Genomic DNA, 12,817 nt, shown 5'->3' on the forward strand with positions numbered 1-12,817 from the left:
CCTGGGGAAAAAAAGACTGTAATATACCTAAAATGCAAGGCGATGCCAATGGCTCTACACACAAAAAAACACTACTTCATTGTGTTTTTTATTTAAAAAAATCTCAAATTTGTGATAATGACCCTATTGTTGGCGAAAGTGTAAGACTTTTGTTCGAAACCAGAACTTATTTGACTCCGTACAAATAGAAATGCATCTGACTTAAGATAGTTCATAATATACTAATATATTTTGTATTAATATGTCGACCTACTAATATATCGTAAAAGGAGGAAGTTTATAAAAGAAAATAATGAATTTATAAAAACAAAGAAGGTAAACAGCTTGTTTGAATATTGTATATTTTTGTTTTAAGAAGACGACAGAGAGAGCGAGAGAGAGAGAGAGAGAGAGAGATATGGGGGGGTGGAGAATGAGGATTTCCGTAAAGTCCTCAGCTGGGAACAGTATGTAGAGTTAGCACCAAAACTAAATCACCGTTTCCGCAAACGCATGAGGTTGTTGTGTAACAAAGAAGCAATATACGATAGTTTGGAACACGAAAGACAAACATTAATAAAGGATTTTCCGCAACACGCACGCATTTGAGCAAGATCACCATGCTGGATTTATACTGGAAGTCGTGCCCGGGAATTCACTTCGGGTTCTGCTGGATCTACATCTGCCTGACAGCGATCAGTCTTCCGGGTCCAGGTAAGTAAAAGCAGTGCGCGGTGCCGACGGCAGATTTACAGGGAGCAGCGAGGCCAGATGCTGAGAAATGTTACTTTTGGTCCATCTAGTTGAAACATGAGGACACAGTCTGCGCTTTTATACACTGCACATTTCAAGATACACTGAAAAGTTCTAGTGCTGAATGATTTACTTCCTAGTTACAATTATATATATAAAAAGAAGTTTCAACTCTTCTGTCTCTCTATCTCTATTTTATTTCATTGCAATTCATTTCATTTTCCTGAGTCAGAACTAAAGCTATTCAGGGAGTGCAACTTAGGGTCACGAGAAACACTGCTTCGCTTTCTTGCATTGACATCTTATAAAAACATATTAATGTGCCCGCAAATTCCTCGGTGCACATTACAGATGCCCATGTTTCGAGATGAACACCTGGCGAAGGTCTGGGGTTTGTCTGACCTCTCTCTCCCCTTTGGCATTACTCTGATCCCCGAGACAAAAAACAGCTGTTGCCCCCGGAGTGTGACGCCGTCACCGTAAAGCACTTCAGACGGTTTGGGTTGCATCGAAAGCCATCCAGCCTGCCTGGGCTATTGAAACTGCAAGAGAAACGCCCTGCATGTCCAGATCCTTTAACCGCGCAGTGCCCTAATAATCCAGTGTTGAGGGACGTTGAAATGTGTTTTAATTCACGTTGCACGTCTGCAAAGGATCTACGTTTCCAGTAAGGCCTGTTTAAATGTAACTTTTTTTCCGTGGAAATAGTTTATGCGCAAACCTAATTATGCAGTTTCCCCTTCACATTTTCCTCTGTCTAAAGAGAAAAAAGTACCAAAACAAAGGCGGTTGCGCATTTTAAAAATGTGCAAAAATTGCGTTTTCTTAGAAAAACTTTCCTAGAGAAGTCAGTACTGTTTAGCTGCCAGTCCGCACATGCCTAATGAAATGGACATACTCATAGTTTTGGTCTGCATCTGTGCTTGTGACTAACGCTGTACTAAAATATACATGTAAGACCCAAAATACATCACTGTTAGTGGGCTACCTCAGAATGTGCCACAGAAGAAAAAGCTTGCTTTAGGCACAGAGACAAGCCAGCTTGTGAAAGTGGAACAGCCTGACTTGTTTTTGCAGTTTTTTTTTTTTTGTTTTTTTTAATTATGGTTTTCACATTTATTTAAGCCTCAGAGGAGGGGTGGAAATTTAAGCATTACTGGAAAATAGGGAACGACTGTAGTGATTAATACTGTTAAGTATGTTGGACTGTGCCTCTAAAAAACAATAACAATGTAGACAGGAGAAAAAAAAATATATTTTTTTTTACTGCGCCCTGGTTATCTGCTTGGTGTCAGCTTTACTCAAGCGTTTCAGCTAACGTATCTCACTACAGCTTACGAGCCGGTGGGGGTGAGAGGCGGTTTGAGACATTGATCTGCAGGTGGGTTGGAGCTCAACTTAGGCCCTGAACTTGACCTTACCTCTCAATAAAAAAGGCAGCTTCTGTCCGCCGTTGAACTAAAGGGAATCGTGTCAGATACGCTAGAAGCACAGAACCCTAGATGGCTTGGTGCTGCCAGAACTTGTATGGCTGCTGAGAAGGAGTTCAGCACATCTTTTTGCCTGGTTGGACCAGCATTGACACTGTTGACTCTCAGACTCCCTCAAGGTCTCCCACCACTAAGGTTAATCCAGACCTCCAAACATAAGGATAGTTCAGTCTTACCAAGTATGCCACCCAGGGTTGAACTGGAGGGCTCTTAGCTGAATGGGTCAAGATGGCCGCTTCAAGGTTATTTCTGCTGAGGCCGTGTTTGGCTTTTCTCCTAGAACCGAGCGTTCCCTTATCCACAACACAGCCGGAGGCCTTGGGCCAAGGGCGTGCCTCACTCTCATTCATCCATCCACTCACTTCCCATTAGGACGCACACAGCAAGGATGAACTCAAGGATAACATTGCAGTATCTGACCTTAGCCTGACCTTGACCTAAACAGCTGGCATCTTACACACATAAAACACATGCTGCTGTAGGATGACTCAATACGATGGCAGTTGTGAAACAGAAAATTAAGAAATGGGGTAGCAGCCCACTCAGAACATTATTACGCTAAACAATTTTGCAAGATATCCTTCTCGGTCTTTACAGAACAAGGCTGGGGAACCTTATAATTAAAATGGAAGAGGCTTGCAGTGTGGGAGGAAGATGGTGTGGTGTTCGCAGAAAGGAGCTGGAGTTAATCTTAAGAGACTGCTGTGTGATACCATTGTGGAAGTGAAACCAGTGCAGCACCACATTAAGCAGACTCTCACAAGCATACGGGATGCAAGGTCTCATGAGCTTCACTGGCTGGCAGGAGATGGAGAAATGGAGCTAGCTGGGACTGTGACAGGAACGAGAGGGTCCATTTTGTTAACCCTCCCCCCAAACTAACTGTCATTTAACAGGGGGGAAGAGCCTTTGACCTTTGTCTGCACATCCCCTTTCAGCACCTCTTCAGCAGAGAGTAACCTACACCACAGATAGCTTGGTAAAAGGTCTCTTTAGGGAATGAGCTTTGTTGTGCCTTCTGGTAATTAAAATGGAGTGGGGGGGGGTGTTCCCTCATATCTCCTTGGCTGTGTCATTACTTCATAAGTTGCTTATCTGTGTGATCTTAGCATGAAGCAATGGCTTAGTTTAACGTAATATTTCTTAAGCAAGAACCAACGGATTTCCAGAATTCCACGGTTTTGGTGTTTATTTTTCTTGTTCCAGTCACTTATCCTGGTTAGTGGTGCAGTCGGGGTTGGGCAGGGTGGGGGCACTATCCCAGAGCAGTACGGGGGGCATGGTCAGGGTGCACCCTGGTTAAGTCTTATTAGCTAGTGTAATTTTCATGGTTATACTGAGGACAATTTTTATATGTAGCAAAATGTGATTTGGAGACTTGTGTCTGGACTATATTAGTGATAATTTTCTTAGTAAAATGAAAAGGTTAATAATTCCCTTGAAATACGAGAGCTTGTTGCCTTACACTAGTGTGATTATCACCTTTTGACTACACAACAAATCACGGTGCATGCCTCATGACTTCTCGTCTAAATTATAGTGCATCTCAACCACTCCAGTACCTGGAGGGTGGAACTGTGTGGGAATGAAACGTAAAACCGGATTCCTGCAGGTAAAACAGGACTCAGCCCAATACCAGAAACGTGTGCGGTCAGACACAGACAGACATTGGAGAATGATGGGCTGCAGCTGCGATCGGAGCATCTTTTAGGATACGGATCTGGCCATTTCGCCTAACAGCAGCACCTTGCGTTCATTGCTGCCCGCTACCTCTTCTGACATTAGTGTCAGCTACTTCCATACGCATCCAGACCTGATACGGATCTACCCCAGTCGATCCACATTAGAATGGGGGTGCAAATAGTGCAACTATCTGAGATAGTTGGTTACAGCACAGGATTCGAGATTCAAGTGGGCGGCCTTAGGTAAATAGTAATAAATTGAGCCGGTCTGTCTCTATTCAGCAAACAGCCACAAGGTTTCTCAAATGCACTCAGGCCACGCAGGGCGTCACGTGCAGATTAACAGAAGTTTCAGTCTGTAGTGTAGGTGTGAGCTGCCGGTTTCAGGAAACGACAATGGAAACAAAACCTCGGGGGTGAAAGGGCGGCGCGAGCGGGGGCTATTCAGGAGGTCGGGCCGGATTCTCTCAATGAAGGCTGGACTCTCCAGAGACTGGAAACAGGAATTCTGGTCCGAGATCCTGGCATCAATGGAAACTATGAAAATCTCATAATGATGCGGAAGGCTTTATGGTGTGAAACAGAAGCCAGCGGCGTGCTGTATTGTACCTCGGAGAGACAGGAAGAGTCTGGGGGCCAGGAGGTTCAGTTAATCACAGCCCCTGGGTTTCCTATTACTCTTCCTGACACAAACGGACATACAGACCGCGGCCGTTTTTGTTCCATCATACAATGTGCAGCTCCATTCCCACCCCAGCAATCATCTCATACTTCTCAGCCAGTATCTGCCCCCAACTTAAGATAATCGTATCTATTCTTCGGCTAGTCACTTAGCTATCTAGTAGCTAACAGAGAAGTTGCACAAGACACAGTGTGCTTAATATCTGTTGCCAGGTTGAAGGCAGCAGCTGTTTGGTGTAAATCGAATGGGTCGGGGGGGGGGGAGCCATGGAAAAAGCAGTTAAGCTATTCACTATTGTCTGAAAAAAGTTGGCAGAACTTGCATCCACTGTTTCTGGGGGTGGAGAAGGGGGGGGGGTTAATTATTATGGCCACAGAGGACTGAGGGTCTCGCTGTGTGCTGGTAGGAAGGCAGCTGAACAAGGACCAAATATCATTACAGTACAAACAAATCAGCATGCAGATCCAGGGTGAGCGGAAAGGCCCATGTGCCCAGGCAGCTTGCAGGAACATGGCTCTGCTCCAGCCCCACAAACTCTGTATAAGCGCATACATGCTCGGGTCAGCGGGGACTGAATAGATGGAACAGGGTAGTTCCCTGATATCTATACAGCGCAGGCGTGCCTGATCATTACATTGTGGTTTCACACATACAGGAACACCCTGTACGCTGGCATCTCTGCAGTGCCAGAGGGAGGTAAAGGGGACGTGGTCTACAGGGAAAAACAAGGTAACATGCCCTTGCGGCTTAAAGAAAAAAATAGGTGTTAAAGTTAACTTCACAAGTCACTGAGAAAAACGGCGCTGTCAGATTCACCCTTTGACACGCATATATAGTCAGTCACGCCATCACACCTGCAGATGCACGTGCGTGCGGAGGGCACTGCATCAGACAGGCATCCCAGACAGGCCCCGAGAAAGCTGTCCTGCGTGAGCTGGTGCGTGTACATTCTCACAGACGCGCGCACACTCTCACAGACGCGCGCACACGCTCACAGACGCGCGCACACGCTCACAGACGCGCGCACACGCTCACAGACGCGCGCACACGCTGACAGAGATACGCCACTTACACATACAAGCTGCTTTTGTCTGCGCTGCATTTTCAGTTTCGGAAATGTTCAGGAAGGTTGCTTGTTGCTTCTGCTGCCGTGTTTTTCCGAGGATGTTTTGTTCATTCCTCGCAGATAAGATGCACATTACTTATGTTTGTATTCTTGTGGAAACATTGCTTTTATTTACATAAAATAAACCCTCCCCCCCCACCCAATGGGGCAGGCAGGGTGGGGGCCTGAGGACACATCTGTTTTCTTCCCAGTTGTTTTTAATATAATGACTCCCACAAGCTGCCTAAACACAGCATGTCTCATCGGTGAGAAGACATTATTATTTTCTCTGAGTGCTTCTGGGACTGCCGTGGGCTAACTATTATACAAGCTAACACTCATGACTTAAGGGAAGATCAGACTAATACAGATGCAAACACTCCATAAAAGGGTAAAACAAGTTGGGAGGTACACAAAAAATGGAAAAGACTAAAAGTTCAATACAAGCACAGGCATCTGTGTTTATTCCTGCTTCAAACCATCTTTAAATAATAAAGTTCCGGTAGACCTGGAGGCAGTAGATATGCTGGATGAGATAAAGGTAAAATGACCTAGTAAAGCCACACAGCAGTTTCTCAGAAAATCCATCTGCTCGTAGTTCTCGTTGGCTAGATCTCTCGTTTGACTAGTGGTCAGGCCGGCCAGACTGTATATCTGCTTTCTCATTACCGAGATACATGCTCACAGGTGCAAAAATACCATGATGTGATCACTGTCGAGATACGGGTACGAGGACGGGGCATAGAACATATAGTAAGGGTGACAGACGGCATGTGCATGTTTGAAAAAGACGACTCAAAGATTAAAAAGAAATCTGCTTCTTTACACTCTTACAGTAAAATCCTTTTGTTGCCTCAAAACTCTACACTCTGTATACTTTATTCTTTTGCATACTCCATTTTCATGGTGTTTTGTGTTGGTTAAAGACACCTAATCACTGTACAGGTAGTTCTCGCTTTCTGAGCTGTTGATGTCCGAATTTATATCTTCTGCAGCAAAAATTTAAATTTCCTTTTTCATTATTTTTAAAACTTTGCATATAAGTCAGTGCGCGCTGCCCAAAAATGCCATCCCTGGCCTGACAAAGTTTTCTGACAACTTTGCTTTGTAAAATATCTGACTATGCATTGCCAGATTTGTACCTTGCACGTGTGCATCTCTCTGAACCAATCATTTTTTCGTTCTGCCCTAACCCTAACCCTAACCCTAACCCTTTGTGTAAGTAAGACTCCCATGAGCAGCATTAACAGTGCTCTCAGCATCTTAGCACTTAAAACCCCTCCCCTTCTGTCTCTCTACAGCTAGCAGTGACCACCTGAGGCTGGCTGGTGCGCACATGTCCTACATCTGCCCAGAGGGCGCCAGTGTCACCATGCAGTGCATTTCTGAGGGCTCACTCCTGCACGCCGCCGACCATCTGAGGCCTTTTTGGTTTTTCACTCCTCACTTGGATGATACCTGCCAGGAAAAGTTGCACCCCCGCAGAGGCAACCACTCGTCCAGGCCGCCCCCGGGTGTGGAGTATAGTGCCTCGAGGAATACCATCTCCATCACCCTGACCAACGTGACCCGTGCCGACCAGGGGCGCTACTGCTGCGTGGAGTTGGAGGTCCAAGGCAAGCACCAACACATGGTGTCACAGAGGGCCCACAGCCACGTGCTGCTCACTGTCGGCCCACGTAAGTGCAGAACCCCCCACAGTCCGGGCCCCAGACCTTCAACAACAAAAACAAATGTGGACTGTCTGGCAGGGAGCTGGGAGGGAGCAAAAATGTGGGCCGTCTAGGGATCCACGAGGAACGGGTTAATAAACACTGTTGTAGGGAATGAGTATGAGTACTATTTAAACTAACTATTGTACATTTCTTTGGGGAGGGGGGTAGATGGAACAAAGCTCCCCTAAAACAGCCCTAGTGACACCCCCAGTAGACAGAACTCTCACATTTACAAGTTTTTGCTTAGGTTAGTTATAATAAACGCTCCCCGCATTCAGTCCCTCGTAACAAACCGTTCCATTCTACTTGCATATCTGAACAGCTGCTCGTGCAACATTTGCACTTATAATCAGACTTAGGGAAAGTTAGAGGAGGGATGCAAACTTCTGTTTGACTGATTATGCCCTAATACCTTTGCAGGACGAAACCAGACTGCCAAATGTTCGTTTATGGACCATAAACCCACCGAAGGTATCTTCGAACACTTTCACTGACACATTGTTTACTCCAACATTCAACTGGAAAGCATTCTCAGCCATACTGGTACCACATCTGTGTGCGACATTATTTCCTGTGACTATGTTCAGCACTTTACTGTTGGAATTTAAGTTATTTGGACAAAACCAAGACCACTTAGCATAAAACAACCCAAAAACATACAGGACTGCAGGTGCGGAGGACATGGCAAAACCCTTTAATTAAGATTTGGATTTCTCTCTTGCCTCTACTCATCATTTCCCCCTCAGGCACTGTGGCAGCAGGGCTGGCGACAGCAGGGTGCATTATGGGTATTCTCTCTCTACCCCTGATCCTACTGCTGGTGTACAAACAGAGGCAGACGACCCACTCCAGCAGACGTAAGCAACTATGCCCAAGCACACATATGCACTGTAATATTTGCTTAAAAATTACTGCAGTGTTAATTATGGAGATCAAACAGGCATAGTGTTAGTGCATGTTACTATTTGTGTTCACCAGGTGGTGTGAACAGAGTGACACGTACAGTCTCTTTATGCCCTTGTGGGGCTGTGGGGCTGCTTGCAAAGTGAAAGTTCATGAACAAGGTGCTTGCCACCAAGCTGCAGAACCCTCTGTCTGTTGCGTTGCAGACAGCTTGCCAAGATCTGACCTGGGCATGTGCATCGTGATTACATAACCTCTATGACAGCAGCACTAAGACAGTTTCTATGCAGCCACCTTTCATAATTGTTGCGTCAGGCATATTGGTAAACTGATGTGCAAGTAAATTACTACTAATTTGACCAGAACACTACTATCTCTTAAAGGCTGCATTTAGAGACATTCAAAGGGCAATAACCCATATCATACATAAAGAATGAAGTTTATGTTTTAGTTACTTTAACATAACAGAATTTCTTTTTTCAATATTTTGTTGTGCATAATATATATCCTGTGTTCAGCATAAAGACACCATGTTACCTTGTACCATGTTAGAGACAACCTTTGGAGACCCAAGCAGGTGTGACGTTGACTTCCTGTTCTGTCTGAGATTCATTTCCTGTTTCTGAACATCAGACCCTGACACTTTAGGCACAACAGTGTTTTCCTCTTGATATTATTAATCATGGCTGTTCCTTCCCCCTGCCACAGGTTCACACGAGCTGGTGAGAATGGACAGGTGAGGTTCTTAAAAACCCATATAGTGTCATGAGAATATCTTTAGGAAAAAATCCCTCTGAGTTCACCTTCATATCTGGAAATCCCATGTGGCTGTCATCCTCCGTTTGCACTGAACAGTGAAGCCCGAGGTCACGAGAACCCTGTGTTCTTGGGAGACGGCCCCCAGCCGAAGACGCGTACCCTGTCCCAGATCCTGACGAGGCAGTCCTCTGAGACAGGACGCCACCTGCTGTCTGACCCCGGCACACCCCTGTCCCCTCCCGCCCATGGGGACGTCTTCTTTCCGGCACACGGTGAGTCCACGGTGTACCTGAAATCGGCCACGATGTCATCATGACCACACAATGCTGATGATGCTGAAATTCTCACCCACGCCGTTGCCATAGAATCTGAAGCTGTATCTGACGTCACATCAACTCTCAGACAGCGCAGGATTCTAGAGCTTTTGAAAACAATACTAATGTCCTTATATCCCAAGACACTAAGAAAAGAAAAATCAAATTGTCACCACAACACTTCAATTCTGACACATTCAGATATCAGATATAGACCAAAATCCCACATTAAACGGTTTCTGAGGATAGGCCAAGACACACAGAAACAACGGAAACACAGGTGTCCCATGACACACTGACACCACAAAACAGACCAGCGCCACATCTGATGTATGTCGCAAAGACATGGGTGTACATCTTTGTTTCCCAATCCGGTCCTTGGGGTCCCACAGACAGTCCACGTTTTTGCAATAATGTGGACTGTCTGGCAGGGAGCTCGGAGGGAGCAAAAATATGGACCGACTGTGGATCTCTGAGGATCGGATTGGGAAACGCTGTCAGAGATGCTTACAGAATGTCCAGTGTTACACAGCTGTGCTGACTTACAGATGCATGCACGGCAACCATTCCCCCTCAGTTCAACACGCATCCCACAGCTGATAGGCCAGGGCAAGCCTCTGTGCAGCTGGAATCCAGAAGTCAAACCCAACATCTTGGCCTATTCACCAGTCCTCTTTAAAGGCTTATTTTAACTTCAGAGCATCTGTCCTGGAATGTCTTCGATTCCGGACTGAATTGCTAATTTCCTGAGGATCAGTATCCAGCTGGGTGTTTCAGGGCTCACGGAGCAGATCACTAATTTAGATTCACTTCTGGATTCCTTTTCTTTGCTCTTTTATGGACATGTAGACGTGCTTTTGGCTAGCCGTCACAGTGTCCTGACCAACACCTGTATGCCAGTATCCCAGGCTGTACTCGTCCTGCGATGTCACTTCCCCCTTTTCTTCTTCCTGTTTCTGTCCTGGAGGCCTGCTCTTGGTTCCTCTTTAGAATGTCATGTTCTGTTTGTCATTTTCTTACGGAGAGCCTGGGCCGCGAGGAGGCTGCATCAGCTGGGTATTTTTGTTTGTTTCTGCTTTTGCGAGCCACCCAGCAACGATATATCTGGGCATACAATAACTGCTGTTCTTAGCCGTCTCTTTTTTTTTTAATGTGAGCCTGGAATGACATAATAGCAGCCAGAAATAGTACATAATATGTTTGCAATTCCCTGGAAACCATTAGCAATGTGAAGGTTTGTGCAGCATGTGCTTTCGTGCAGCGCCCATTGGTGATCTGCACGTCTCAGTCGGTGTGTCCTTCCAAGAAAAATAAGCTATTGCAAATATGAAAAGTTACAGTAACTAAGAGCATTCCTTGTTTTTCTTTCAGAACCTATCCCAGAATCTCCTGATTTCATGCAGGTATAGTGGAGCCAAACCTTGGCATTCAGCAGATGTCTACCCCCAAAAGAAGACACTGTTTCCTGTGCTTGCATTTCACCACAGATATTTCATATTTCATACCTTTTCTCACTGCTTTGCTCTTGAACTCATTTTTGGAAAAGAAAATGGGGGGGGGGGGCAAAACCAACAGGATTTCCCAAGCTCTTCTCTTACAGCCATGGTTATTATGTGCGTCTATCAGGTCCCAAATTCTCAGTTGACCACAAGGCAGACTGGCCACTAAAAGCCATTCTAGAACATTCTTAATGTGCTGACTAGCAGGCCTTTGGTTTTGCCTCTTATGGCATGTACAATATTTCAGCAAAATCCCATATAGCTTATGTATAATGGAGTTCCTGCGGTTTACTGCTGTATTAGATCTTAGGGCAGTAAACGTATACGCAACTGCAATTTCGTCGATAAGGACTGAGCATACTGGTTTCTGACTGGTTTTCTGATTTAGTACTTACTTTTAGCACTGAGGTTTTGACCTCAGTTGTTCTTTCTCTCTTCAAACAACACCTCTGCCTCACTTGTCCAATCAGAGCAAACAGCTAGCGTGCGATGAGGGAAAAGTGCAGAACTTCAGTGTTGCAAATGACACTGCCGGTTGCATCCAGCATGAGTAGCAAGCAGCCTGCAACGTGGTTGTCAGGTGGCACGAACCCATAGTGAACTAGTACATCCTGCCACACCACTGGGAATGAGTGATGTGGGCATTGTGCGGCACTGTTTCTGCTCCCTGTCGTGTTCGAAAGGATCATGTCAATGCTAAGGACTCAGACATTTCTACAATGTTCATGTTCAACGTTTCTAACCAAAGTTCTCTACAAAAGTACACTTTTACCATTTAAAAAGTAATACAGGACTTTACATATTGATTTGTACTAAGAATTTTGTCATATACTATATTGTAACTTTTATATATAAAATGTTTCATGTTTTGATACTTTGATGGCTTTTGAAATGGATGTCTTCTAAAAGTTCTCTTTTGTATGGCATTGTATGCTTGTGCTATATCTTGTTATTGCGATACTGCTGTACAGATAATGTCCTCCAGTCGGAAAGACTCCATGCGATTATGGTTTCTGAGGAAACGCATCAGGGATGAAGCAGTTAAAATTTAGAAGGATGTGTTGTAGGTCAGACCAGCTCTCTCTGCTGACATTTACAGCAAGCAGTGTTGAATTCTTTGTGTTTTAGAGACATTGTATTTCCAGGAAGGAGTATATGCAGAATAGTATCATTAATGTTCATTATAACAGGGTACACAGAGTGCATGAATGAGAAAGTTGGCTCAAATGACGGGTAAAAACTGGATGTCGGTGTGTCTATATGGATAAATTCAGCCAGATCTTATCCGTGATATTACTGGCACACTGACCCTGCTGTGCAATAATTTGTTATGAGTGTGAATGGTACTGAGATGTGAATGTGAAATGACCTACATCAGAACGGTGTTACAGCGAAAGATGTGTACCCATGTGGAACAACATGTGTGCCCACCCATTAATTAAGGAAAGGCCTGTCAATGGAAAGGCTGCTATACTTTATAAAGAGTATTGTCACATGAAGCCAGGATACTCGTGCTTGTGCCACTGCAATTTCACGGTAGGCAGGAGTCGTTACATCATATGTGTGTATCTGTGTGACTGATAGTGGGATGAATGTGCATAAAAAAGAATAAAAGGTGTATAAAGTTGTATATAATCTGAAGAAAATAATAGCGATAAGCAATTCACTGAAGGTGTTTTGTTCTGATTTTTGTTTCTTTTTTTTTTGGCAATAAAGTGGATTTTGTCTTTCTTTCTGAGTCAGCAGTGAGTTCCTCTCTCAGCCATTTCAGCTGTCTTGGTATTAATCACAGAGATTACGACGGGTTTCGGCACACAGATGCAAGAATCACTTTATACTCAGCTGAAGGTCGACTCAGATTCTGAACTGATTTCTGACAAACGTGTTGCATCGCTGGGGAGAGGGTGGCTCACGGACAGTGAAGGAGCTAAAAACT

The 12,817-nt window shown here is 44.8% G+C and overlaps 2 protein-coding genes across 2 annotated transcripts in view; one reads left to right on the forward strand and one right to left on the reverse strand.

Moving 5' to 3' along the window:
* Positions 1-12,817, reverse strand: part of cdh23 (cadherin-related 23) — a 187,125-nt gene that overhangs the window by 24,573 nt on the left and 149,735 nt on the right. The gene's annotated exons all lie outside the window — the stretch shown is intronic.
* vsir (V-set immunoregulatory receptor) lies at positions 407-12,612 on the forward strand. Its single transcript, XM_023804317.2, has 7 exons — positions 407-693; positions 6,993-7,370; positions 7,827-7,877; positions 8,153-8,263; positions 9,018-9,045; positions 9,165-9,340; positions 10,754-12,612. Exons 1-7 carry the CDS (start codon positions 600-602, stop codon positions 10,789-10,791), a joined length of 876 nt encoding a protein of 291 aa, XP_023660085.1. The 5' UTR covers positions 407-599; the 3' UTR covers positions 10,792-12,612.

Source organism: Paramormyrops kingsleyae, chromosome 3 (genome assembly GCF_048594095.1).
Source record: "Paramormyrops kingsleyae isolate MSU_618 chromosome 3, PKINGS_0.4, whole genome shotgun sequence".
NCBI lineage: Eukaryota > Metazoa > Chordata > Actinopteri > Osteoglossiformes > Mormyridae > Paramormyrops > Paramormyrops kingsleyae.